Below are 26103 nucleotides of genomic sequence, written 5' to 3'. Positions count from 1 at the left end.
CGCCAGGCTGGCTCCGGGCGCGGGTGGGCTGGGACCTCCGCCCCCCACCCAGCCCGGGACATGGGGCGTGCAGGGCGGCGTTTTCTTTCTCTGAAAATGCGATCATATGTACTGTCCTCTGACTCCCTTTCCACTTAGCATTACGCCGTAGGGATCTTTCTGTATTTTTTTTTTGTATTATTATTATTTTTGGCTGCATTGGGTCTTCGCTGCTGCGCGCGGGCTTTCTCTAGTTGCGGCGGGCGGGGGCTAGGCTTCGTTGTGGTGAGTGGGCTTCTCGTCGCGGTGGCTTCTCCTGTTGCGAAGCATGGGCTCTAGGCGCATGGGCTTCAGTACTTGTGGCACGCGGGCTCTAGAGCGCAGGCTCCGTAGTTGTGGTGCACGGGCTTCGTTGCTCTGCGGCATGTGGGATCTCCCCGGACCAGGGATCGAACCCGTGTCCCCTGCATTGGCAGGCGGATTCTTAACCACTGCGCCACCAGGGAAGTCCCGGGATCTTTCCGTATTAAAAACATACAAGCCTACTTAATGCTCTTCAGCTGCACAGTGTTCCAAATGTGATGGCAACGAATAATTTATCATAACAGCCTCTAGTGATGGATATTTGCTTGTTTCCAGTCTCGCCGTTAGCAGCTGCGCCTGTGTGTCTCTGCGCCCACAGACAAGTCCCTCTTTGATAGATTCCTCCTTGAAAAAGGCCCTGTTGGAGGAGACAGTGATATAAGACCACCAGCTTGGAGCTAAGGTCCTTTCTGTACTTATTATCTTAACTGTTCTTCCTCCCTGCCACCCCCTCAGGAGACGGCAGCGAGGCCATCGGCGCTCTGATCCAGAACTACATCCGGGAGATTGAGGACCTGCGGTGAGTGAGCCCCTGCGCACCTGGGCGCCCTGGGGCCGAGGCAGTGCCGCTCACCCGCCCCCCACCCTCCCTTCCGCAGGACCAAGCTCCTGGAGAGCGAGGCCATGAACGAGTCCCTGCGTCGCAGCCTCTCTCGGGCCTCGACCCGGGGTCCCTACTCCCTGGGCGCGTCCCCGGTCGTCCCGACCGGCTCCATGGAGGACGCCGCTGAGGTCATCCGCCGAGCCAAGCAGGACCTGGAGAGGCTCAAGAAGAAGGAGGTCAGGCAGCGGAGAAAGAGGTGAGGGGAGGCTCCCCCCAGGCGGCCCCCAGGACCCTGTGTCCAGCAGGGGCTGTGCGTACCCTGGGTGACCTGGGGACTCAGTGGGCGGGTCTCATTTGTGGGCAGAAGCCTCCCACCTTCCTCTGACGCTGGGCTTTCCCCGAGGAGAGGGAGGGTGGAGTCCACCCGGGGTTCATTCTGAGTTGGGGGCCAGGGAAGAGCAGTGGATCCCTGCAGAACCGGAGCCTAGCCCCATACAGGGCCCTAGAGACGAGGCGCTCTTGCCCTCCATCCCCCCGCCCCACCCACACACTGAAGGCTGGTCAGTACCCTAACCGGTCCACCCTTCACTCCTGGGCAGCCCAGAGAAGGAAGCCTTCAAAAAGAGGGCAAAACTCCAACAGGAGAACAGCGAGGAGACCGATGACAATGAGGCCGAGGAGGTGAGGGTCCCCCGCCCACCTCGGGCCGCCCCCATGTCCCTGCCGGGGTGCGGGTCGCCATGACATCCTTGCGCCGGGGCGGGGCTCCTTACGCCTCGCGGTATCTGACTGGTCACCATGGTGACGTCCATCCTTCAGCCCCTCTTCCCAGCTGGGGGATGGGGGCAGGAGACTTCCATAGAGGGGCTCTGCCCAGGCTGTTGGGAGGCGTGGGTGGGAGGCCCCCCCAGCACCGCGCACCCCGCATTCCCCACCCTCCTGACGGCGCCTGGTGCCCAGGAGGACGAGGAGCCGGAGGAGAGCGGCCGTGAGGACGAGGACTCGGGCAGCGAGGAGAGCCTGGTGGACTCGGACTCCGACCCCGAGGACAAGGGTGCGTGCGTGTGTGCGTGCGTGCGTGCTCCTGGGTGGGGCTGCCCGGGGCGGGGCTGCCTGCCACGCAGGCGCAGAGAAACTGCTGCGGCAGCGGGTGTCCCGGCCGAACTTAGACGTGAAACCAGAAGTAGCAGAAACAACAGGGACGCGATGGCAGCAGCAAACTCTCACTGAGCGCCCGCGGGTGCCGGGCACTGAGGCGAGCTCTACCCTTCACGGGCCTGGCCTCTGCATCCTCACAACCACCCTGGACGGAGGTGTTAGGTCTCCTCCCTTTGTCACCACTGAAGAGCAAGCTCACGAGGGTTGGTGGCCTCCCCGTGTGGGAGATGCAGAGCTGGGCCTTGGACCTAGGTCTGGCTGGTCTGCAGCCCACTCCTCTAAACGGGACGTGTGTCCCTCAGCTCTGCTCCGACCCAGAGTCCTGCTGGCTGCTCTGGGTCCTCTCCCTCCTCCAGCCCTGCTGGCTCCCAGGTCGTCCACGGCGAGTGGGCATCGGCCTCTGGGGCACAGCAGAGGCGGGTGGGACGCCTGGTCGCCCCACCCCCCAGCTCCCTGGCCCAGGCCCGCGCTTCCCGGGCAGCTCTTTAAGGGTGTTGCCACCTGGCAGCACTTCCCACCATGGGATGTGTCGCTTCCTCTCGCCACTGGTCACTGAGTGGTCACGGCTGGCCAGGGGAAGGCCCGTCCCCTCCACCACGCCCCTGGCCCCCGGCCCCCGGTCCAGCCTGTCTCTGCCCCCACAGAGGTGAACTACCAGGCCGACCTGGCCGACCTGACGTGCGAGATCGAAATCAAGCAGAAGCTGATTGACGAGCTGGAGAACAGCCAGCGGCGGCTCCAGACGCTCAAGCACCAGTACGAGGAGAAGCTGATCCTGTTGCAGAACAAGATCCGGGACACGCAGCTGGAGCGGGACCGCGTGCTGCAGAACCTCAGTGAGGCCCCGCCCCGCGAAGCCCCGCCCCCGCGAAGCCCCGCCCCCGCGAAGCCCCGCCCCGTACCCGCCACACACCCCCTCCCCGGGCCCCTCCCCGTCAGAAGGGCACCACCGGGTTACCTGGGCCTCTGGGCGGGGCATTCTGACCTTGGACTGTGTGCACTTAGACCCACAGTCAGAAAGTCCTTGTGTCCAACTCTGGTCCCTTTGCTACGTTCTCAGTTTATCATTTCTATTATTTTTACCATCGCCTTAAGTATTAGAATCCTGTCTCCAGGCCCATGAAGGTGAACTCCCTCAGCCTTTCTTCCTGAATTTGCTCCTTGGGTGTTTCCTTTGATCGCATTTACAAGTCTGCTTCTCACAATGTTATCTTCCTTACATGGCTCTCAGCCCCTGCATCCCATGACTCACGCACTCATCCACTCGTTGGTTCACTTACTCAGCAAACATGCACTGAGTGCGTCTTGCAGAGCGGTCCTTGTTCTAGATGCTAGAGATTTTGGAACGCACGTTCGAGTGGGGAGAGACAGACGTAAATAAGATAAGTGGCAGATCCTATAGCATGTCAGGGGGTGATAAGTGTCAAGTAGGGGAGGGGGCAAGGTGGGCTGGGGAGGGGGTGGGCGTGTTGAGAAGGATGGTGGTGGGAGACTTTGCTGAGAAGCTGGCGTCTGAGCAAAGACTTGAAGGAGGTGAGATAGTTCTGGAGAGAATGAGTGAGGGGAAGAGCATTGCAGGCAGAGGGAACAGAAGATACCAAGGCCCCGAGGCAGGCGTGCACCGGGCGTGTTGGTGGCATGACGAGGGCCCCGATGGCTGGAGCACGGTGAGAGGGGACACTAGCTGTCAAGGAGATCAGAGGAGAAATGTCGGACCAGGTGTGTCAGTCATTTTAAGGATTTTTGTCTTATTCTCTGAGGGACATGGGAAGTGTGGGGTTTTAAGGGGTGTGATGTTTTTTTGTTGTTGTTTTTTTTTTTTTGCGGTACGCGGGCCTCTCACTGCTGTGGCCTCTCCCGTTGTGGAGCACAGGCTCTGGACGCGCAGGCTCAACGGCCATGGCTCACGGGCCCAGCCGCTCTGCGGCATGTGGAATCTTCCCAGACTGGGGCACGAACCCGTGTCCCCTGCATCAGCAGGCGGACTCTCAACCACTGCGCCACCAGGGAAGCCCTGTGATGTAAATTTTGAAAGCATTCTGGCAAGGTCGCTTTGGCTGCTGTGCAGGGAAGCAAAAGTGGAAGCTTGAGACCAGTTAGGAAACTCTTATAAAGGTCCTGGTGGGAGATGGTTTGGACAGGAGGAAGTGAGAAGTGGTCGTATTCCGGATCCATTTTGAAGGTGGAAATGAAAGCCTTTGTTGATTGGTTGGTGGGGGATTAAGAGAAGGGAGCCAAAGATGCCTCCAGGGAGGGAGCTTCTGGAAGGATGTGATGAGATACTGAGATGGGGAGGACTGCTGGGTGAGGGGGTGGAGGTCGAGGAGGTGGGTTTGCACCTGCTAGTTTGCCATGTCTCTTAGACGTTGGCAGTTCAGGTAGGAAAGGTCAAGGGTGGAGAACCAGGTCGCTCCTTCTCCCCGAGCCCACTCACTCTGTCTTCTCTTGCTAACTCTTCCCCTTCCCACTGGTCCCGGCCCTTTCCTCCAATCACGGGTCAGAACCGAGCCAGCGGAAGTGGTCCTCAGGCCCCTCGTGGCAAGCTGACGGGCAGGGGCTCAGAGATCTCAGGATGAAATCACCCCTTCAAGGTTCTTAGAATGCCCTTGGGTGTCTAGTCCGAGCCCCTCCTTGTTGACACGAAGGAACGGGCGGAGGAGGGTGTGACTCGCCCACGTCACGCGCCGACACTGGAGCCCAGGCTGCCCGGGTACTGGGGCCCAGGGACCTGCGCAGACCCTGCCCCGCTGCACGCAGGTACCATGGAGTGCTACACGGAGGAGAAGGCCAACAAGATCAAGGCGGACTATGAGAAGAGGCTGCGGGAGATGAACCGGGACCTGCAGAAGCTGCAGGCTGCGCAGAAGGAGCACGCGCGGCTGCTCAAGAACCAGTCTCGCTACGAGAGGGAACTCAAGAAGCTGCAGGCAGAGGTGGCCGAGATGAAGAAGGCCAAGGTGGGGTCCGGGGCGGGGGGCTGGGGCGGGGGCGGGGCCGAGATGAAGAAAGCCTAGGTAGGGGCGAGGCTGGGGTGAGTGGGGGCGGGGCCGAGATGAAGGCGTCAAAAGGGGGCTGGGGGGGCAGGGGTGTAGTTTCAGACCTACTTACCATGTTAAAAATAATCATTGCTGTCAGCGTGGCTGCTTGTCTTGACACACGATATTGCCTGTTTCAGCCCCATCCTGGTCCTGGACCCGGTCCTCTTAGTGCGTTGTCCAGGGTGAAAGCACCTTTACCCCTGGAGGAGCAGGAGAGGGTCCCCAGGGACCCCGCCCCTCACGCAGTGCACGTGAGGCCTCCCACCTGCGCCACATTTGCCTATACTCATAATAATAATAATTATGTAGTGATGATTGCATGTGGCTCTCCGCCAGTCCCCCAGCACCACGACCTCATTGGGTCCTGAGGTGGAGCTGGAGAAAGCAGCTCAGGTGTCACTGCCACTTCCTCGGAGAGTGACTCCCGCCTCCTGGGGCAGCGCTGGGATTCAGACTCAGTTCTCTGCCGCCACCCTTTTCCAGTTGCCGTCGTCCAGGGCGCTCAAGTCTGGCTCCTGTCTCTAATGCCTCCCCGTCCGGCTGGGTCCTCCTTCCCTCCTGGGCCCGAAGATCCGTGCTGCCTTTACGTCCTCTGTCCCCTTGGCTGCCTGGTCCGCGTTCCTGCCCTGGCCCCAGCCCCCCGTGTACCCCGGCTCCCTGCAGCCCTGCACCAGGCCCTGGGACAGGACCCCAGACAGCTGGCCTTGGGAACAGGTCCCACAGAGGGGAGCACCCGGTGCCGTAGTAACTGCGTCCTCACCGCCCGACTGGGCTGGCGCTGACCAGTGTGCAGCGGAGGGGTGATGCTGTGGTGGTGCAGGTTCTGACAGGTGGACCCTCAGCCCTCAGGCTAGCCGCCCCCCCGGGCAGGCTCTGTCCCCAGCCACGCCTGGGCCACACATCCAGGGCCCATCAGCCTGTCCAGGGTGGAGAAGGGGCAGTCTCGCTCTGCTCAGACTGTCCGTCCTGCACTGGCCCCAGGGAGCCGGTTTGCCCCTGGGACCTCCACTAGCAGATGCTGATCCGGGCTGCAGGAGGAAGAGGGGGACTTGGGTCGGCGGGCGCCCTCTGGTGGTAGGAGGGAGGGACCAGGGCCTTGGTTGTCCCCATTTGGAGGCTGCACTCACTCTGCAGCTCCTGGAGCGTTCTGGGGGCTCTGCCTGCGTCCTAACTCTGTCTCCCTGGAGGCTCCCTGGCTAACACCTCTCGAGGCGGTCCTGGCTGGTGCCGGCCGGCCGTCATCTTAGCGGGAGGTGACTCTACTGTAGATCCGTATGAGGGAGGATCTTTCTATGGCTCTGAAGCCTGAAAAAATAATATAATAATGCCCAGCATCTGTGTGAAGGACAGAGGGTCCCTGCGTGTTCCCGGGTTTCAATCTCAGCTTGCTCAGCCCTTCAGCCGGGGGCCCCGCTCTGCCCGGCTAACTGTGCTCTTGTGAGCCTAGGAAAGAGGCTGAAAAGAGCACCCTTGGGCCGTCCCAGGGTGCCCAGCAGGGGCCCAGGGTTCCTGTCAGAAGCACCGAGGGCAGCCGTCAAGGATTCTAACCAGATGCCGTGAGAGCCAGTGCCCAGGACCCTGCCACCACAGTTCAGGGGCAGGCCCTGCGGTTTACAGAGGTGTCCTAAAGGAGAGGAGACACTCAGAGCAGTGCTGGCCTCGGGTGCTGTGCTGTCACCTGCCTGGAACGTTCCCACCCGTTCTGAGACCACCACCCCTGTGGTGACCTCCCTGGGACTCGGCCACACAGGCAGAGTTGGACAGATGGACCTTTGTCCAGAAAGACACGTTCCTCCCCGGGAAGGCTCTGGCCCCGGCTCCATATGAGGGCGGCCGTCCCAGTGTGCGTGCAGCTCCCTGTGGGCAGGGCTTGGGTCCGCTTCCAGCCCAGGCTTGGCTTCTCTTGTCAGCCCCAGCCCTTTGGGGGAGCATTTGTTCTGGACCCCCAAAGGCCCAGCAGCAGGGAGCCCTCCTCGTCTCTGTAGCTTCCCCCCGACACAGCCTGCCTTCTGAGGCAGAAGCCGGCGCAGTCCTTCCAGCCTCCCTCCCGGGCCATTTCCTCTCTTAACTGTCCTCAGGGCAGGCTGGTGACATTCCTGGGGTGTCTGAGGCCTCAGTGGCAGAGGAGGGACAGCCCGCACCTGATTCTCATGGCGCCGTCACATGGAAGGCGTCTGACCCCTGTGCACTTTGCACTCTGTGCTCTGGGGCCGGGGGGTGGATGCTCCAAGGACCCAGCACACGGCTCCCCATTGTGCCGGGTCACCTCTGGCCTCCCCGATGATGCTCTCTGAGCCTTTGGCCGGCCCTCCGAGAGCTCGGCTCCAGGCTCTGTGCTTGGTCGCCAGCTCTGCTCTGACCTTGCCTGGTGCCATCCCCACGGCCATGGTAAGAGCTGGATTTTGAAGCAAAGCGACCTGGGCCAGGAGTCTGGCCACCCCTTACTGATTTTCTGACTTTAAGTCATTCTGTTTCTCCGAGGCTCCTTTCTTATTTATAAAATAGGAGTGATACTGCCTGTCGTGTTTGATTATCGTGAGGACGGGGCTGGGCATACAGTGTGGGCTCAGTAAATGACGCTGGTTTTTATCGTCGTCACCATGAGAACCTGGCCTGGGAACGCGCCCCGTCGGCAGCTCAGCTGCGGACGGGAGAGAGAACGCTGCTCCATCCAGGCAGGACCACTTGCCTCTAGCAACTTAGGCTGGTCCCAGAATGTCTGGGCACTGGCGGTGGCTCTGCGTGAGGACCACCAGGGGCTGTGAGCAGAGCACTGGGGGCCGTGGCTGGACCCTGCAGACTGGTCCCACCTGCATGGCTGGGCCGACAGTAAGGCCGCTCCTTTCGGTAGGTTGCCCAGGTGGTGGGACACCTTCGACCCCTGTGGACAAGGTGGGGCCAGATCCCCTGAGGCACTGCCACCTGGTGGCTTCCACCCCGGCCTGGCATCCTCCGAGCCAGCCCCTCCACGCAGGCCTCGGGCCTCCCCTCAACCGCCCCCCCCCCCCGCCCTGTCCCAGGTGGCCCTGATGAAGCAGATGCGGGAAGAGCAACACCGGCGGCGGCTGGCGGAGACCAAGAGGAACCGGGAGATCGCACAGCTCAAGAAGGAGCAGCGGCGGCAGGAGGTGAGGGCACCGCGAGGTTCCCCCGGCCCCCGGCCCCCTGCATGCCCGGCCGCCCCTCCTGGCCACGCGGGCCTAAGCGGTGACGGTGGCACTTTGAGGAGAGGCGCGGCCCTACGCGGGAGGGCAGGACGGTCGCAGGAGCCCAGCCCCGTCCTTGTGGGCTTCCGAGCCAGGCCTCGAGCCCACCGCTGGGTAGGACCCTGCCCAGGTCACCAACAGCTTCCAGCTCTCTGCTCCAGCCTCCTCGCCCATGGTGGGGAGAAGAGGCCAAGAGACGTGTCCTCGTGGAGAAAGGGACCCAAACGCTGGGTCCCCTTTACTGGCGAGTTTTAGCTGCACAAGGCGCTCACCTCCGGGGCCAGCCCGGGTGGAACGGGCTTAGGGCCTGGGTGTAGACCCCACCCTCTCCTCTCACCCACAGTTTCAAATCCGAGCTCTGGAGTCCCAGAAGCGGCAGCAGGAAATGGTCCTGAGGAGGAAAACCCAGGAGGTGAGCATGGCCCCTCCCCCACGGCCCCTGCCCTGCCCCCCTGTCCTGAGAGCACCCCCCTGTGGCCCTGGCTCCCTCTGACCACGTGCTGACTTGGGGTGGCCCCCGTGGGAGGGCCTTTCTCAGCTAGAGTGCTGAGGCTGGGGGTGGGCTGCAGGCTCTGGTCCAGATGCCTGCCTCAGTTGTGTAACTTTTCAAAAGGACGGGGAGCCTCTTTTGTGTCCATTTCACGTTGGAGACCCTTTGGACCTTTCTCAGTCCCAAACCCAGGCCAGGACAGAGCGGCCCTGTATTCTCCTTGCCCCGCGCCCCCGCCCGGGCCTTTCCGCAGGCTGGGGGCACCCTGTCCACCGGGTCCCGCTCCTTTGGGCCCCCAGGTTTCTGCCCTGAGGCGTCTGGCCAAGCCCATGTCTGAGCGGGTGGCGGGCCGAGTGGGACCAAAGTCACCCCTGCTGGACTCGGGTGCCGAGGTGTCGGCCAGCACCACCTCGTCCGAGGCCGAATCGGGGGCGCGCTCCGTCTCCAGCATCGTGCGCCAGTGGGACCACAAGATCAGCCACTTCCTGGAGAACCACCCCATGCCCCCCGTGTCTGGCGCCCGCCCCGCCAGGTGAGGCGGCTGGGAGCCCCTGGGGGAGGCAAGCGCCAGGGTCCCCTCGACCGTCGGCTCTGGGTCGGGGTCTCCACGCAGCTGCAGGGGCTGAGGGTGGTCCTGCCCCCGCCCCTTTGCCTCTGCCCCCCCAGAAAGAAGTTCCAGAAGAAGGGGGCCAGCCAGAGCTTCAGTAAGGCCGCCAGGCTCAAGTGGCAGTCGCTGGAACGGAGGATTGTCGACATCGTCATGCAGAGGATGGCCATCGCCAACCTGGAGGCTGACATGGAGCGGCTCATCAAGGTGCCCGCCCCGCCCCGCCCCGCCCCCGCCCGGCTCTGTCGTCCCCCCGCCCCTCCTCCACTGGGCCCGGGCAGCAGCCTGAGGCCTCCTCCCTCCCCCCAGAAAAGGGAGGAGCTGTCCCTCCTGCAGGAGGCCTTGAGGAGGAAGCGGGAGCGGCTGCAGGCTGAGAGCCCGGAGGAGGAGAAGGGGCTGCAGGAGCTGGCAGAGGAGATCGAGGTGCTGGCGGCCAACATCGACTACATCAACGACAGCATCGGCGACTGCCAGGCCACCATTGTGCAGCTGGAGGAGACCAAGGTGCCTGTGGGCGGGGCAGCGGGGGGGCGCCGGGGCCCGGGGGCGGCAGCCCTGGTGACGTGGGCCCTCCGCCTCCCGGTCCAGGAGGAGCTGGACTCCACAGACACGTCGGTGGTCATCAGCTCCTGCTCCCTGGCCGAAGCCCGCCTCCTGCTAGACAACTTCCTCAAGGCGTCCATTGATAAGGTAGGCCGGCGGCGGGCAGCCCCGGGACCCACCCTTGGGGCGAAGCATACAGCGCCCGGCCGGGCGCCCGGCAGCGTCCCTCACAGGCGCCAGCGAGCACCGAGGCTGCAAAGCGGGGTGACGGCTTGCTGCGCGCGCGGCTTTAACGAGATGACGGGGCCAGAGGCTTGGCGTGGCGCCTGGCACACAGCAGGGCCTCCGGCGGGGCCGACCCTGGCATCTGGTGCGAGCCCGTCCAGAGTAGGGCCGGGCCTGAGCCCGCGGAGGTGGAGGGGGCAGCGTGTGTGTGTGTGTGCGCGCGCGCTTCCGGTGGGGCAACAGGACCAGACAGATACGCTCCACCCAGGAGTGGGGTCAGTGGCATTGTGCAGGAACAGAAGGCATCCCTTGGCCTGTGTCGGTCCCCTGTCCCCTCTGCCCGACAGAGCGCTGGCCGTGGGGACTTCCTTCCCCCGGGGTCTGTGCCTGCAGGGCAACTTGGGGAAGGGGCAGAGGGGCCTGGCCTCCTTGACGCCTCGCCCGCACGGGGAGCTCTCGCGGCTCTGCTTCGCCCCTCGGGAGCGCGTTCCTCCACCGGGGCTGCGGCGGCCAGCACCGCGGACAAGGGCCCTAAACAGCCCTCGTCTCCTGCCCCCGGTCCTGGAGGCTGGGGTCAGAGATCGAGGTGTAGGCGGGGCGGGTCCCTCCGAGCCTCGCTCCTGGGCCTGTAGACTCAGCTTCGCCCTTCCTGAGGTCCTCCCTCTGTGTGTGTCTGTGTCCTGACACCGGTCACAGGGATTAGGGCCCCCTCTAGAGACTTCATTTCAACGTAATGATCTCCTGAAGACCCCATCTCCAAACAGTCACATTCCGAGGTCCTGGAGGTTACAGCATCTACATGTGCGTTCTGGGGACACGATTCTGCCCATAACAGGCAGTGTGTCTCACAGCGTGGATGCGGGGGAGATTAAGGGGGCTGGGGTGCATCACAGGTCTGCGATGGGCACAGGCTGGAGCCTGGGAGCTAGCGGGGAGGCGTCTGGTTGGGAGCAGATCCTGGGAGGGCAGTGACGGGGGCCCCCCCAGCCCCAGGCCGGGAGGGGTAACCCCAGGCCTCCTCGCTCCCCACCCTCAGGGGCTGCAGGTGGCCCAGAAGGAGGCCCAGATCCGGCTGCTGGAGGGACGGCTGAGGCAGACAGACATAGCGGGCCCCTCCCAGAACCACTTGCTGCTGGACGCCCTGCGCGAGAAGGCCGAGGCCCATCCCGAGCTGCAGGCCCTCATCCACAACGTGCAGCAGGGTACAGGGCGGGGGGCAGGCCTCGGGGCCCCCAGGGACCCCCACCTCAGAGACCCTCCCTCCCCCAGGCTCCCCGGAAGCCGCGGTCCGATCCCAGAGGGTGAGGGGTGGGAGGGAGGGTGAGGGCTCAGTGGGGCCTCACCCCTCGGTTCCCTCCTCCCCGGCAGAGAACGGCTACGCCAGCACAGATGAGGAGGTGTCTGAGTTCTCGGAGGGGAGGTGAGTTTCTGGGTTGGGAGCCAGCGTGTGCCTGGGGCTGGGTTGGGGGGTTGCCGGGGGGTCGAGGGCTGAGCCTGGGCTTGGGGGCTCTTTGGGACCCATGAACCTAAGTCCCAGGGAGCTGGGACATCAGCTGTCGGCATCCTGGCCCTCCTCTGCTTTTTCCTTAGCTTCTCCCAGTCGTTCACCATGAAAGGCTCCACCAGCCATGACGACTTCAAGTTCAAGGTGAGCCCCACCAGAAGGCGGCCGGGGGCGGGGGGCTCCCCGCAGCCTGGTCCCCACCTTCCTGGGGCTCTACCCCTACCCTCAGCCCCAACCCAGTATTGCCTCCAGCTGGGATGCGGCGGCCAAGAAGGGTCTGACCTGGAAAGGGTCGGGGTGCCCAGACGTGTGACCCGTTACAGCCCATTCCTTTTGAAGTGGGTGGAATGACATCATCACAGCCCGAGGCCTCGCTGTCAGAACTCACCCTCTTCCCCACCAAGACTCTGCCTCCTGATCTGAGTCAAGGACCCACCCTGGATGTCTAGTTACTGTGCGTGCGGGTCACTGACTCAGCAGGGAGGGGGTCTGTCTGACGCTGAGGGAGCAACTACTAGACTAGACGGAACCACGAAGCAGGACTGAGTAAAGAGAGAAGGGAGAGCCCTGCAGACTGGGAGCGGCGACCTGTGCACAGCCTCTGAGTAACTGATTAGCTGGTGAGCAGCAGCGGTCAGCCTGCCGTTCTGTTTGCGAAGTCTAAAGAAGGGCAGCAGAGGCATTTCCTGTTGGTCTGGCTTCTCCAGAAGCCTCGGGAGACGTGCCTGGGTCGTGTCTGTCGGGGCCCTTCCATCACCTCCTCTGCCTCAGGCCGGCAGCACGTCTCCCCACTGGAGATCCCCCAGCTCCCCGTTCTATGCCATCGTGTTTGGGCAGTGGGTCCACCCAGCCCTTCCTGTCTCAGGGTGAGCCCAAGCTGTCCGCCCAGATGAAGGCCGTGTCTGCCGAGTGCCTGGGCCCCCCGCTGGACGTGTCCACCAAGAACATCACTAAGTCCCTGGCCTCCCTCGTGGAGATCAAAGAGGACGGAGTGGGCTTCTCCATCCGAGACCCCTACTACCGGGACAAGGTCTCTCGGACCATCAGCCTGCCCAGCAGAGGGAGCACTTTGTAAGGAGGGAGCCGAGTGGTGGGGGCATGGGTGGGACCGGGAGGTAGGCCCGGGCCTCACTGGACCCTGCATTCCAGCCCCCGGCAGTCTCGAGGAGCGGAGACGTCCCCTCTGACCCGAAGGAAGTCATATGACCGAGGGCAGCCCATCAGGTGAGGACACGTTCTAGACCCTGGAGGCGGGAATCGCTGGGAGGCCCACTGTACACCGTCGTGCACACTTCCATCCGGCCCCGCTCGGCCCCCCCCACGGCCCCTTCCTCACTTCGTCAGCTGTGGCTCAGGAAACAGGTATTCCATAAGCACCTGAGCTGGTGGCCAAGGCCGCTGCTAAAAACCGCCGGCTGCCGTGAGCTCAGGGTGGGCGGATTTGCAGTGGCCTGGCCTGGTCACGGGACCAGTGGGCTTCAGCCCCGTTCACGGCCAGGGGTCCTTGGAAGGCCTCAGGCCCTTTCAAGGTCTCGTCCTGTGGGCGGAGTGTAGGTGAGTAAGGACAGTCCCGGGAGGGGATGCGGGACCGAGGACAGTCCCCAGGAGGCCAGCCACTCACTCGTGGGGCCCCACGGGCTTCTTCGGGTAGGCCTCTCAGGGTCACCTTAATTTTCAGAGATGTTTGGTGGCCTCCCCAGGTCACACAGCGAAGTAGTAGAAGGGCAGGGGCTCAGGATGACCTCATGCACCTGCCTTGTTGGGAGGGGGACATGCACCTGTCCCTCCCTCCGGTCCAGCCGCCCATGCCCGTGGCTGCAGATGGGCCTCTGGTGGGAGGAGTTGCAAAGGCATCTGTGCACCTGGGGCCCCACAGACCGTCCCGCCCCCCGTGACAGAGAGAACACACTGAGTTGCAACTGGGGGGAATGTAGGCTGGTCTCGTGACGACCCTCCAAAGGGAGGGAGGATGGGCTGAGCCTGAGGACCACCCTCCAAAGAGCAGGGTCGTGGGTGCTAGAAGGGGTGGCGCCATGAGGCCTTGGACTCTTCCCTGGAGATCAGGTCGAGCTGCTTGTGGCAGTTGTGTTGTCAAGTCACCGTGAACACGACTTAGCGAATCCTGAGCCGTTGTTCCCGGGAAACACAGGGCTGGGCTCCTGGGAGCCTCTGGTCCCAGCGTCTTCATCAGCCCGTCATGTGAGTTTCTGTTTAAAGACACCTAATCCAATATGTACCGTTGACTCATTAACATTGAACTCAGGGCCAACAGCCCTAGAACTCATGCCTGAACGAAGCTCACCTAACACGTATCTTCTCTGTAAATCACGTCCCCACTTCCTTGAGCTCAGGACACCAGGTGGCCCTGCAGCAGCGTCTTCGGGGCCGTTTTAAACACTGAAATCACCAACCAAACGCACAAAAATTTGAAAAGCATGGCACTAAATAGACTGGAAAGGGCGCTGTGTGCACTGTGAGGGAGGTAGGGCCACCTCTTTCGACCTCAGCTGGGAAGATGTGTGCTTGGGTCCTCACGCCTGCAGATGACCAGGAACCCTGCGGGTGTTGTTTGGGGCTGACAGATAGGCTTTGGCGAGCAGGTGAATTAATTCCCAAATGCGGAACCCACGGATCACGAGGACCAACCCCTGGGGGCCGAGCAGGAGCTGGGCCGTAGGACCCCCCCGCCCTGCCGGCCGCACAGCCAGACGGAACGTGGTGCAGGCGATGCCGTGTGTGCATGCCCGTGGGCAGAGGCGCGGTGACCGATGGCTGCCGCTCTGTCCTGCTCACCTGCCAGGTCCACAGACGTGGGGTTCACGCCCCCCTCGTCCCCTCCCACCCGGCCCCGGAACGACCGAAACGTCTTCTCTCGTCTCACCAGTAACCAGAGCCAGGGGTCGGCGCTGGACAAGTAAGAGCCGGGCGCCGGGGGGCGGGGGGCGCAGAGGGGACAGGGAGGCCGCGGGCGGGCCCTGGCCGCAGGCGGGCGGGCAGCGGAGAGACGCTAGGCGTGCTGTGCTGGCCCCTCTCCTGGCACCTCTGCCCTTTCTGTGCTGCCCATGGACCCCTCCAGTCCCCTGAGCGTGTGGGGACCGCAGGAGAGGGCACGAAGGAAGCCACGGGGCCAGGCCCGGGCAGTCGGGCACCCCGAGGGCCTACCCAGAGCTGCCCCTGCTGCCCCTCCTGATTCTCATTCTTCTCTGAAGCCCCTCCCTTCGCTTCAGTCACGCACACCCCCGCCCCCGCTAATGCTCAGGCCACGCCCCAGCACCCTTGTGAAGGGTCCCTGCAGAAGGAGACCCCGTTTCTGTCACATGATAGGGTCAGCGCACCCCTACTGAGCGCTCTCGCTGGACACTCACCTCCCAGTGCGGTGGGCGCCGCCCCCCCGGCGCCACCCCAGGCTTGCACACACGTGATTCCGCCCGAAGTATGTAAACCAGCCGCGAGGACTGCCTTCCCTACTTTACAAAGAGGAGATGAGGCTCAGAGGCCGCGGGACACCTAGAAAGCAGCCGAGTTGGGCCCAAACCTGGGATCTCTGACTTGTGGGCCTCCGCGGTGGCGAAGGGAGAGGCCCGGCCCTCCTGTGCTCCCCTCTGGGCCCCCCACACTGCTGGGCACCCCTGACTCCCAACCTTCTGCAGCCCCCGGAGGGCTCCTCTCGGCTCTAACAGCTCCTCTGTCCTTTGGCGGAGCCCAGGCTACAAAGTGCTACTCCTTTACCTACATCACCTCTCCTCACAGAGGCAAAACATCGCGCCTGCCCCAAACCTGCCGTGGCCCCCCTTGCGGGAAGACAGCACCGAGCCCGGCCCACGCCAGCCAGGGGACCCCCATGCCGGCCAGGGGCCCTTCACACCTTGACAGGTCCCTCTCAGCAGCTCTGGGTGGGACCCTGGCATCCCAGCGCCGGGGGCTTCCAGACCCTGGTCCTGCCCGGTGGCCCGGGTGTCGGGCCCATGTGTGTGCAGAGGCAGCTGCTGGGCACCGTCCAGTGGCCCGTGGGGCCAGTGCTTGGGGATCAGCAGGTCTCTGAAGCTCTGCTGGGAGAGGCCTGCTCCTGGGAGGGGTGGGAGGAGGCGCAGCTTGTGCAGTGAGGCAGCCGAGATCCTGGGACCAGCAAGGCCCGTGTCCCCCCTGCCCCTCTGCGCCCCCATCCCCGCCCCAGGCTCCCCGGCCTGCCCCACCTCCTCTCCGCTGCCCTCAGGCCCTCCTTCCTCTCCTCTCTCCGCTCCCCCTGCAGAGAATAACCACCCTCTGACCTCCCCACGCTGCTGCCACCTCTGCTCCCTTGTGTGTGTCCCTCTCTCCCCCTAATCCAGCTAATTTTCTGCCCCCAGGTCTGATGACAGCGACTCCTCTTTGTCGGAGGTCCTGAGGTACACAGAATGGCTCGCTGCTCCCTTTCTGTCCCCCTGCCCCACACCCTGGCCTCAGCATGCGGCCCCTCCTCTCCGTGGCTCCCCCAGACCCCCTCCTGCCCTTCTCACCCCTGGTTCCTCTCTCGTGGGTGCTTCGTGGCCTCTGACTGCGCCAGGCTGGAGCTGGGGGCTCTGGAGGGCATGGCTTCTGGTGGCTTGTCACCGGGTGGGAGGGGCGGGCACGGGAGCCTGGGGGGCCGGAGCCCTGGAGGAAGGCTGCTGGAGGGTCGCGCGGGCTCAGCATCCCGGCTTTTACTCAGCTGTGTCGGGGGCTCCCTCACCGACCGCGGCTCTGAAAGAGAAGTGGCCCTGCCCACGTCTCCTGGCCCAAAGGCCAGGAGTACCAGGAGACCTCTCTCCCCTCAGCCAGCCCCGCGCGCACGCACACGCGCGCGCACCCCTCCCGCTGCCCGTAACGAGGGGCAAGTCCCAGGACCGGGTGGGCCTGAGCCCCTGCTGGGAAAGGGCCACCCTGAGCTGAGGGCTCCCCCTGCTCTTCCGGGGCGACCGCCACTCACTGTTCCTACCCCCGGGGGTGATGCCCCTGGCTGCAAGGCTGCCAGCCACCCCCTCACCCCCGGCCCCTCCCATGGGCGGAGGGTTATCCTTGTAACTTGGGGTCTTCCCACTGCTGTCTTGGGCTCCTTCCCCGGCTCCTTCCCCTGGGCCCAAGCCAGCGTCAGAAGCGGGGAGCTGGGGGGCGGGGCTGTTCGTGTGCCTGCGACACCGGGGACGGCTGGGCCTGTCCGACCGCCGTCCGTGGGGGTGCCAGTGGAGTTCGGGGGCTCTCGAGCAGCTGTGGGCAGGGCAGGACATTGGGCACGTCCGACGCTCTCGGCCACAGGGGCGGCGCTGTCTTTGGAAAGAATAGGCCATGTTTCAGACATGCACGTGGCTTGGCCAAGGGCTCGTTCCCAAAGACCCTCAGTTGGAAATAAATCCTCACCATCAGGCCCTCCAGGAGGCTGGTGTGTAGCGAAGTCCTCAGGTCCGCTCAGGACGGGCGTCCTTCGTCTCTGAGCGTTTGTGGGGAGGAGGGGGCCACGCCAGCTCCGCTCCCCACAGGGGCCTGCACTTTCTTCCCACAGAGCTGAGCAGGGCTCCCCAGAGGGACTTAGCCCTTTGCAGATGGCAGTCACGGATCTGACCACAGTGGTCCAAAGGGGCCCAGGTGGAGGTGACGTGCACGCCTGCATGCGCGCGTCTCTGCCCCGGCCTGGCGGCCTGGGCGCCCTCCCTCTCCGCACTCCTCCACCCTCCCTGTGGACGCCGAGGTGCCGGAGGAGCCCATCCAGCTCTGGGGCCTCTGCCCCGCCCGGCTGGGGCCTGGGGGCGTGTGTGTCTTGGGTTCTGGGTCAGGCAGGCGATGGAGGAGACTCCCGCGTGTCCTGGCCCCTGGCCGTGCCCGGCCGGGCTTGCTCCCCAGGAGTGCTCAGGATGGCAACTGAGAGGCTGCACCACAGGCTGTCTGCGCGGCTCTCGGACCTGGGGGGCTGTGGCTGGAGCCCCTGCCACAGCCCGAGTGCCCCTGCGCCTGTCCCTCACCCGGGAGCCTCGCTCAGCCTGGCCGTGGTCCCGGGCTGACGGGCGCCTCTCTCCCTCTCTCCCGGGAAGGGGCATCATCACCCCGGTCGGAGGAGCCAGGGGCGCGCGGACGGCCCCGCTGCAGTGCGTCTCCATGGCTGAGGGCCACACCAAGCCCATCCTCTGCCTGGACGCCACGGATGAGCTGCTCTTCACAGGGTCCAAAGGTGGGCGGAACCCGGACCGGCCAGGTGGGGTCAGGGCCTCCCGCCCTCCCGCTCCCTTTGCCAGAGCGGGCTGTCCAGGAGACGGGATCACAGCCGCCAGGTCGAGGAGGTGGGGTCTCCTGCCGGGGCTCAGGGCTCCCCACCCCGGGCCTCCCCTCCTAGCTGGCTCTGGGGTCTCCATCCAGTACCTCCTTCCAGACCTGCCTCTGGAACTCCAGGAAGCGTGTCAGGTGCCCCACCTTTGCTCATCTCAGCCCCTCCCCGACCCCAGCACTTAGGGCTGCGCACTTCCTACGATTCCTTAATCCCAGTGACAGTCAGAAAACGTTACCTTCCGGCAGGAAGAGCAGCTGTGCAGGAGGTAGCTAATAGAACAGCGGGAAATGTGTATACACCCACCTGCGTGGCAGGAGGGAGAGGGTTGTGAATCGAGGTGAGGTTCATCGGTTCCAAGTCCTCCTCCTGAGACTTGCTTGGCATCGTTCGTTAATTTGGTCAGCGATTGGCAGGCACGGGAGCTTTACTCCAGCCCCGGCGCCCCGGCGATGCTCCGTGAGCCTGGCATTGGTGGGCGTCTGCCCGAGAAGCCCCGGTGGGAAGTGCCGGGCTCGTCCGTGCGCCACGGGAGCAGGCGGGAGCACGTTTTCTCCCCCGGACCCGGAGCCCGTCCCCTGGGCAACCCTGGACCACCTCCCCTGGCCTTGACGGCCCCGGTGGCTGTGGGGACGTGAGTTCCCCGGGCCCCGGCCGTGACGGCTGTCCCCCGCTCACGCCCGCTTTCTTGCAGACCGCAGCTGTAAGATGTGGAACTTGGTGACGGGGCAGGAGATCGCAGCTCTGAAGGGTCACCCCAGCAACGTGGTCTCCATCAAGTACTGCGGCCTCTCTGGGCTCGTGTTCTCCGTGTCCACCTCCTACATCAAGGTGTGGGACATCCGAGACTCGGCCAAGTGCGTCCGGACCCTCACGTAAGTCGTCCCGCCCGGCTCGCACTGGTGGCGGGGCAGGAGCCAGGACCCAGGCCAGGAGACCCGCGAGGGACACCCCAGCCCTTACCTCTGACCCTGCCTCTCTCCCTCACGGGCAGGTCCTCAGGCCAGGTGGTCTCAGGGGACGCCTGTGTGGCTGCGTCCACCCGCACCATCACCAGCGCTCAGGGAGAGCACCAGATCAACCAGATTGCCCTCAGCCCCTCGGGCAGCATGCTGTATGCCGCTTCGGGCAACGCCGTCCGCATCTGGGAGCTCAACAGGTCGGGGAGGGGCCCGGGCAGGGGCGGGGGACCCCCGGGGCGGCCCCGGGCTGCAGGCGGCTCGTGCCCGGGTCTCCATCTTGCTCTGAGGGGGGATAGTCCCCTGGCTGGCGTATCACCCCAGGGTGGACCCCCAACCCCACCCCAGGGTCCCCCCCGATCCAACCCCCACTCCCCCCCCCCCCCCCCCCCCAGCTGGTCCTCTCCTCCCTACAGGTTCCAGCCTGTCGGCAAGCTGACTGGCCACATCGGCCCTGTGATGTGCCTGACGGTCGCCCAGACCGCCAGCCAGCACGACCTGGTGGTGACCGGCTCCAAGGACCACTACGTTAAGGTACGGAGAAGTCCTTGACCTTGACCTTGAGGCCGGGCTCGGTGGCGGCTCTGTTCTCCTCCTACTCTCCTTACCTTGGCCCTCTCCCTCCCCTGCCTTGGGACTCATGGGAAATAATGAGACCCCTGGGGATTTAATGCTGAAAAGTCACCCGCAAGGAGCAAGGTCTGTGCAGAAGGCCAAGATCGCCGTGCGATCTTGTACATGTGCTGAAAAGTCAGAAAGAACCTAAGTGTCAACAACAGGCAAGAAAATTAGGGAAAACCCACAGGACGGGATGCAGCACAACTGACTGCACGATAAATACGTAAACAACCCACAAAGAGCCCAAGTCAGCACTGGTGCTGTTTGCTCCCTGGTTGTGTCACTGCAAGCGTAGGTACAGGGCCGGAGACCGGGAAGCAGTGGATAAAAAGGGAAAGAGGGTGGTGGGGTTATGATGAATGGTTTTGTTTAAAGTACAAGTAGGGTTATATTTATTTATTAAAAAATTTAGTAGGAAAGAGGCTCACACCCCAAACCCACCTTGAGTCAGCCTCCCTGCCCCCAGTTCCTGTCCCCCGGGAAGCCCCCCCCCACAGCCAGGTGAGGCGCCCAGCCTCCCTCCCGCCCCTCCTCCGTAGATGTTTCAGCTGGGTGAGTGTGTGACGGGCACCGTCGGCCCCACCCACAACTTCGAGCCCCCGCACTACGATGGCATCGAGTGTCTGGCCATCCAGGGGGACGTCCTGTTCAGCGGCTCCCGGGATAATGGCATCAAGAAGTGGGACCTGGCGCAGCAGGAGCTCATGCAGGTGCAGTGGGGGCGGGAGGGGTGGGCTGCGGAGAGGCGGTCCCCGGGCAGGGATTGGGGGCCCTGTGTCCTGGCCCAGAGCCCCCCAAGCCTGCCAGTTCTGCAGCCTCTCCCCCACCTGTGGTTACCCCCCTAGCTGGCACCCTCTTCCCCCCGTGCCCCCCCCCCCCCCCCCGCCCCCGGGCAGCAAACTCTTCCCCCCTGTGCCTCCCCGTCGGCCGGCACCCTCTTCCCCCCGTGCCCACCCCTGCCTCGGCCGGCACCCCCTCCCCCCCAGTGCCCCCCGCCGGCCGGCGCCCTCTTCCCCCCGTGCCCACCCCTGCCTCGGCCGGCACCCCCTCCCCCCAGTGCCCCCGCCAGCCGGCACCCTCCTCCCCCCATGCCCACCCCTGCCTCGGCCGGCACCCCCTCCCCGCAGTGCCCCCGCCGGCCGGCGCCCCCTCCCCCCAGTGCCCCCGCCGGCCGGCACCCCCTCCCCCCAGTGCCCCCGCCGGCCGGCGCCCTCTCCGGCCTCCACCATCTGCCTTCAGGCAGCAGCTCTCAGGAAGGGTCTGCTCTTAGCCCCTGGTCTGACTAGTCAACCCCTTCCTTCTCTTCCGACCCCTCTGAGGGCTAAAGGTCTCTGTACCAGTGCAGGGTCTCAGGGTGGAGCACGGGAGCAGGAATGAGGGACTCACCTCTAGAGCCTGGGGCAGGGCCCCCCGCTTCTCGCCCTCACGGCTCGCTCCTCCCGCAAGCAAATTCCCCACGGCGCACAAGGACTGGGTGTGTGCCCTGGCCTTCGTCCCGGGCCGTCCCATGCTGCTGAGCGCCTGCCGCGCAGGCGTCATCAAGGTCTGGAACGTCGACAACTTCACGCCCATTGGCGAGATCAAGGGCCACGACAGCCCCATCAATGCCATGTGCACCAACGCCAGGCACATCTTCAGCGCCTCCAGGTGGGTGCCGGGCAGAGAGCTCTGCTCCTGTTCTCCACCCTGTCCCGGGCGCTGTCCCCGCGGCCAGGGCATGGAGCAGACCCCGCGGCGCCCCTGGCCTGAGCCCGCCTTCACGGAGCGCCCACGGGGGATGCTGGGCCCCAGGCTGGGACCACCCCCCGTGTCCCAGCCCTTCCTGCCCCTGACACAGCAGCCTGGACCCCTGTGCAGGTATCTCAGACCACAGAGCAGCCCGTCTCCCTCAGCCCCAGCTCTGGTCCCATCCAGGGACGCCCAGGCCCTCTGTCCCAGGGGCAGCTGCTCAGACGGCCTCTTCTTTTTCCTTCTTGTTCCGACCACGTTCCCTGTCTCCGCCTCCCCCTTCCCGCCTCCCCCTGCCTCTCCCCCCCCACAGTGACTGCCGGGTAAAGTTGTGGAATTACGTCCCTGGACTCACCCCCTGCCTTCCGCGCCGAGTCCTGGCCATAAAGGGCCGAGCCACCACCCTGCCCTGACCTCCGCGCCCCTCCGCTCTCCTCTCTCCACCCCAGTCCTCCCCCTCTTTCCTTTCCCCTCTTTCTCCACTTCGATCTGAACTGCTTCTTAACGGTACGAGATTATTTTACTCCTCTCCCTTCTCTCCCCCCACCCCCCGTATCCTGCCTGCCCCGAGATTGCCCCGCCTGCCCCTCTTCTTTCCGAGCATGGACGGGGGGCAGACCCCCAGGAGAGGGGTGCCAGGGGGCAGAGAGCAGAGGGGGAGCATTCAGGCCTGGACAAGAAAACAAAATAGCAACAACGGAGAGAAGCCGTGCTCAGACCACAGGCCCCTCCCTCTGCCCAGCTCCCCTCCACCCCTGCAGCCGCCCTCGGCCTAAGCAATGCTTGCCCCTGGGTCCCAGCCCCGCCCGGCAAGTTGGGGGATGTGGCCCGTGCTTCATTCGGGGATGGCCCGCCTTGGCCACTTCAGGAATTGACCAGCCCTCTCTTGCTCCGCCCAGTGACCTGACAGTGAAGTTCTGGAGTGCCCGGCGCCTGGTACCCAGCGGCCCCCACTAGGAGTGAGCTCAGAGGACAGCCTGACCCTCGGCCCAGCGGGGCGGCCCCCCGGGGGACAGAGGCTGTGGCCCTCCTGTCCGCCTTCCTCTCCCCAACCTTCCCACGGGACACTGCCCGCTCCCTGCCCCGCCTCTTGGGGACAGGGAGGTCGGGGAGTTAATTAAGCTGTGAAGCCAAATTCCCCTCATTTCTCTCCCTGCAGCCTGCCCCCACCCCCCAACCTGTCCCGTGTTCTCTTGCCGAGCTGGCCACGCCCTTCCTCCAGCCTTGGCCCCCGGGGGCCTGTCCGGGAGGTGGGGCAGCCATCTCTGTGCCCCTCCGGCCAGCAGGCCTCCCCTACATCCTCTGGCCCAGCCACTGCACCTGCCTCTGAGCCCAGAAAGATAGCCCTCAGGTAACCATGGAAACCAGGTGCAGGCAGCTGGCCCTGCAGCTGACCTTAGCCCCTCGGCCACCAGTGGCCACTCCCCGTGGACCCCAGCAATCCCTTGGGTCCCTTTCTGCTGGGGCCATGGTGGAGCTGCTAGAAAGATTCCTTTGGGGAGATGGTCAGCGTCCTTCAGTTATTTATTTTTTATTTTTATTTTTGCTGTTGCCTCCTGGAAACTGACTTGAAGTTTCTTCCCACAAGCTTGTTCCTTCAGCTCTTAGGGGCCAGCAGTCCCGGAGGGATCCGCCCCCCCGCCCCCCGGGGCCGCCCCCCCCCCCCCCCCCACCATTTGCTTTGCAGAGGAGGGCGGCTCCCCTTTGACTCTGCAGCCTGGGCCCGTCCCCGACCTCACCCGGGGGCCGCTCTAGTGCCCCCGCCTCCGGCCGCTTGGCGCGCCAGTGCCTTCCTACGCCGGGGCCTGGCGCCCGCCCCGGGCAGCCTTACACCAGCCATGCCCGCAGAGCCATATGTGTCTTCTCACCCGCGGGGTCTCCTGCCCGCGGTCCCCACTCCCAGAACCCCGGGTGGGCCACGTAGGAAGCAGCTCGGAAGACTGTCCACCATGAAGGGGCTTGGACGGCACGCCCGGCCCGGCCCCTCCCCAGCCCCCCTGCATCTCACCCCGGCCAGGCAGAGCCCCTGGCGTCCTTCCCTGGTTATTCAGGAGACTTGCGTTCAAGCCTTAACTGGCACGGGCCAGGGTCTCTCCCTGTAGGGCCAGCGGTGAGGATGGACTCCACTGAGTTTCTCCTTTCCTGGGGGCCGTGGACTCCCCGCTCCCGGGATGTTGTTCAATCCGCATTCTTTCTCTTTTCACACACTTTCTCTGACGCTCAACTGGTCTTGCGCTTCCTGGCCTCACTCAGTCTGAGGCCGGGAAGCCCCAGCTCTGTTCAGAGGACGCAGTGACTTTTGGATCTTCCGGAGGTGGCCCTGTGCTCTCCCCTCGGTGCCCCTCCCCACGTGGCCAGGGCAGAACTCGCCCTGTCCCCACTGCTCCGAGCTGCCCCCCAGCTCAGAAAGCCGTCCTGCCGTGAGGGCCCCCTGCTGGACTTGGGGTCGACAATGGGGGAGCAGACGTGCAGCAGGGACACGCCCAGAGCCAGGACAGTGTCTTCAGGACTGGAAATCCCTCCTGCTGGGCCATCCCGGGGGTGCCGGGAGCCCCCTCAGCCGCTCAGAAGTGGGTACAATTCTCTTCTCGGGCCCCGGCCCTTCCCCCACGTCAACAGAAAGCTTCAACCTTGCCTCCTGTAAGAAAGAATCTGCATGACTGTTTACAAACTGTAGAAACACAAGACTGGAGGCCTCGGCCTGGGGCCAGTGGGCAGCGGCTGCAGGCCTGTCCTTGCACAGACGGGCCCTTGGGCCCGCGAGAGGCGCCCAGAGGCCCTGCCCGTTTCCCGCTGCTTCTCGTGGGTCAGCTACCTCATGGCAGGCTGGCTCTGCTGTCCTGGCGGGAAGCACTGACTCTGAACTTGAGGTCTCGGGAGCCTTTCCCAGCTGTGCTCCAGAGCACTGAAGTCTGCCCGCTCCTTCGGGGACGGGTTGGGTACGTGGTTGGGGGGCCCCCAGCGCCCCTCGGTGGACAAGCACCCTCAATGTGGAAGCACAAAATGGTTGTGATTTGAGCACAAGGCAGGCCTGGTGGCAGGCGGCCCGGGCAAACCCGGCCAGGAGGCTCCTCCCAGGAGGCTCTGCCCAGCGGGAGACCGAGGACGCCCACTTCAGGGGCTGCCCTCGCTCCGACAGGGCTCGGCCCGCAGCCTTTCCTAATTCCGGGACTCATCCTACTACTTCTGCCCTGCTGTGCCCACCCAAAGGCTCGGAGGGCTGGGGGGCCCCGGAGTGGCACCCTTGTTCCCCGACATCCCGAATTGTTGAATGCTCGATCCCAGGTCCATCCCAGCCCCACTGACCCGTATCCCGTTCCGGGGCTGAGCCCCGGGAAAGCTCTCAAAGCTGGCCGGCAAGCTCCCCTGACGGGACCATCTTCCGGCCGCTGCCCACAGCCTTCTCAGCGCGGTCCTGGGCCAGGCCCCTGCTCAGCGTTAGCCAGGCCAGCGTTTGCTTCCATCTGCAGGGCTGGCTCCTCCGAGGCGCCTGGAGTTGACTCTGGAGCTTGCCAAGGAGAGAGGAAGGCCGAGAGAGGCCAGCACGCCCGAGCCTTTGAGGCGGTCCAGGTGCCGCCTTCCACCCCTTGGGAGGCCACCTGTGGGTCCAGGCATGGTCCGGTCCTGCTGCCCACCAGGGGCCGGGTGGCTCGGGCAGAGGGAGTTTAAAGCACAAACCACCGGAGGGAGGACTGTCACCAGGACCTGCTCACGCCACCCGGGGTGGCGGAGACGCGGGCAGGGCTGCTGTACGGTCGAGGAGTCCTGGCCTCTCCCACCGTTGCGGGGCCTGGCTCCCGGACATCCTCTGAAGCGGTCTGGGCTGGGTGCAGGCACACCCCCTGGTCGTTCATCCCCACGTCGCCCGGTGTGCTCACCACCGTGTTGTGTGGCCAGGGCCTGGCCTGCCAGAGCGCTGAGCTCCTTCCCACCAAGTGGCCCAAACCCAGCGCATCTGTCCCTTTGCACCCCAAGCAGCCAGGGCTTGGCTGCCACCCCCCACAATCCCTCCTCTTTTGGCTCCCAAACCCTTCCCAACCCTCTGATGTGCAAAGATAGAGTTGACAGGGAAAGTTCTGATTCTTCTAAGGCATCTTTGTTCTACTCCCCCTCCCCCAGTGCTCAGAGGAGCTCCCAGCTGCACCACACCCCAGTTCAGCCCTTTGAACTCCTGTCCCGAGGGCCTTGCAGGGAAGCAGGGGCAGTTCCGGGAAGAGCCGAGGGTCAGAGAAGACCCCTGCCGTGAAGCCCTGCCCTGCCCACCAGCTCTTTTCTAGCTATCCCCTGCCCGGGCGCAGGGTTGCATTTGGTTCAGCTCCTCCGCTGGGTGGTAGCACAGGTGTATATATGTTTTGTACGTCTGCCGGTGACTGTACATAGTGTATGAAAGTTATTTAAAGCTCATGCTGTACATTTCTGTTCCCGGACCGGATGTGAGTGTTCTAAGAAGCTGTCACAAATAAAACGCGAATGACCCTTGTCTGTGGTGTGTGGTGTGACCCTGAGGGCTACGGATGTTGGGCTCGTGGTCCTCCCTGGGGCAGGGGTTGGGGGAAGGGGCTGGGGGTGGGCGGGGCCAGGCATCTGGGCCAGGCCCTGTGTCCCCTCCTGGGACAGGTGCGCAGCTGGAGGCAAGGGCACCGGTGTTTCCTGAGCGCCTGCTCCATTCCAGACACTGTTCCAGGCGTCGTCCGTCGGGTTTTCACTACCTGTGTGACAGGCAGTGTTTGCGTTTTTCTGAAATGGGAAACATCTCAGAGGAAGCGGCTTGCCGGGCATCCCAGCTGCTAAGGGCAGAGTCATGGTTGACACCCGTTCCTGTCGCTCCATCGGGTGGGAGGCGCCGTGCGGGTTGCCCCCCAGATGCGGT

General features: G+C 64.4%; 1 protein-coding gene across 3 annotated transcripts in view; it reads left to right on the top strand.

Annotated features, from left to right (window-relative positions):
* Positions 1-25707, top strand: part of KIF21B (kinesin family member 21B) — a 44244-nt gene extending 18537 nt beyond the window's left edge. Inside the window, exons 10-35 of one of the 3 annotated variants that reach the window (XM_032631485.1) lie at positions 799-862; positions 942-1142; positions 1486-1567; positions 1847-1940; positions 2689-2880; positions 4802-5001; positions 8103-8210; positions 8632-8700; positions 9078-9310; positions 9445-9592; positions 9695-9889; positions 9974-10075; positions 11190-11355; positions 11522-11573; positions 11744-11801; positions 12523-12728; positions 12807-12881; positions 14458-14571; positions 16004-16042; positions 17699-17835; positions 18623-18803; positions 18923-19087; positions 19304-19421; positions 20045-20215; positions 20952-21152; positions 22133-25707. In XM_032631485.1, the coding sequence (XP_032487376.1) occupies positions 799-862; positions 942-1142; positions 1486-1567; positions 1847-1940; positions 2689-2880; positions 4802-5001; positions 8103-8210; positions 8632-8700; positions 9078-9310; positions 9445-9592; positions 9695-9889; positions 9974-10075; positions 11190-11355; positions 11522-11573; positions 11744-11801; positions 12523-12728; positions 12807-12881; positions 14458-14571; positions 16004-16042; positions 17699-17835; positions 18623-18803; positions 18923-19087; positions 19304-19421; positions 20045-20215; positions 20952-21152; positions 22133-22135 (3374 nt within the window). In that variant the 3' untranslated portion in view covers positions 22136-25707. Of the gene's footprint in view, positions 1-798; positions 863-941; positions 1143-1485; positions 1568-1846; positions 1941-2688; positions 2881-4801; positions 5002-8102; positions 8211-8631; positions 8701-9077; positions 9311-9444; positions 9593-9694; positions 9890-9973; positions 10076-11189; positions 11356-11521; positions 11574-11743; positions 11802-12522; positions 12729-12806; positions 12882-14457; positions 14572-16003; positions 16043-17698; positions 17836-18622; positions 18804-18922; positions 19088-19303; positions 19422-20044; positions 20221-20951; positions 21153-22132 lie in introns of all 3 variants that reach the window. The other 2 variants (XM_032631501.1, XM_032631494.1) reach the window with 2 other exon arrangements.
* Positions 25708-26103: the final 396 nt, after the last annotated feature.

This window comes from Phocoena sinus, chromosome 1, assembly GCF_008692025.1.
Source record: "Phocoena sinus isolate mPhoSin1 chromosome 1, mPhoSin1.pri, whole genome shotgun sequence".
Classification (NCBI taxonomy): domain Eukaryota; kingdom Metazoa; phylum Chordata; class Mammalia; order Artiodactyla; family Phocoenidae; genus Phocoena; species Phocoena sinus.
This window is presented reverse-complemented; position numbering and strand designations above follow the sequence as displayed.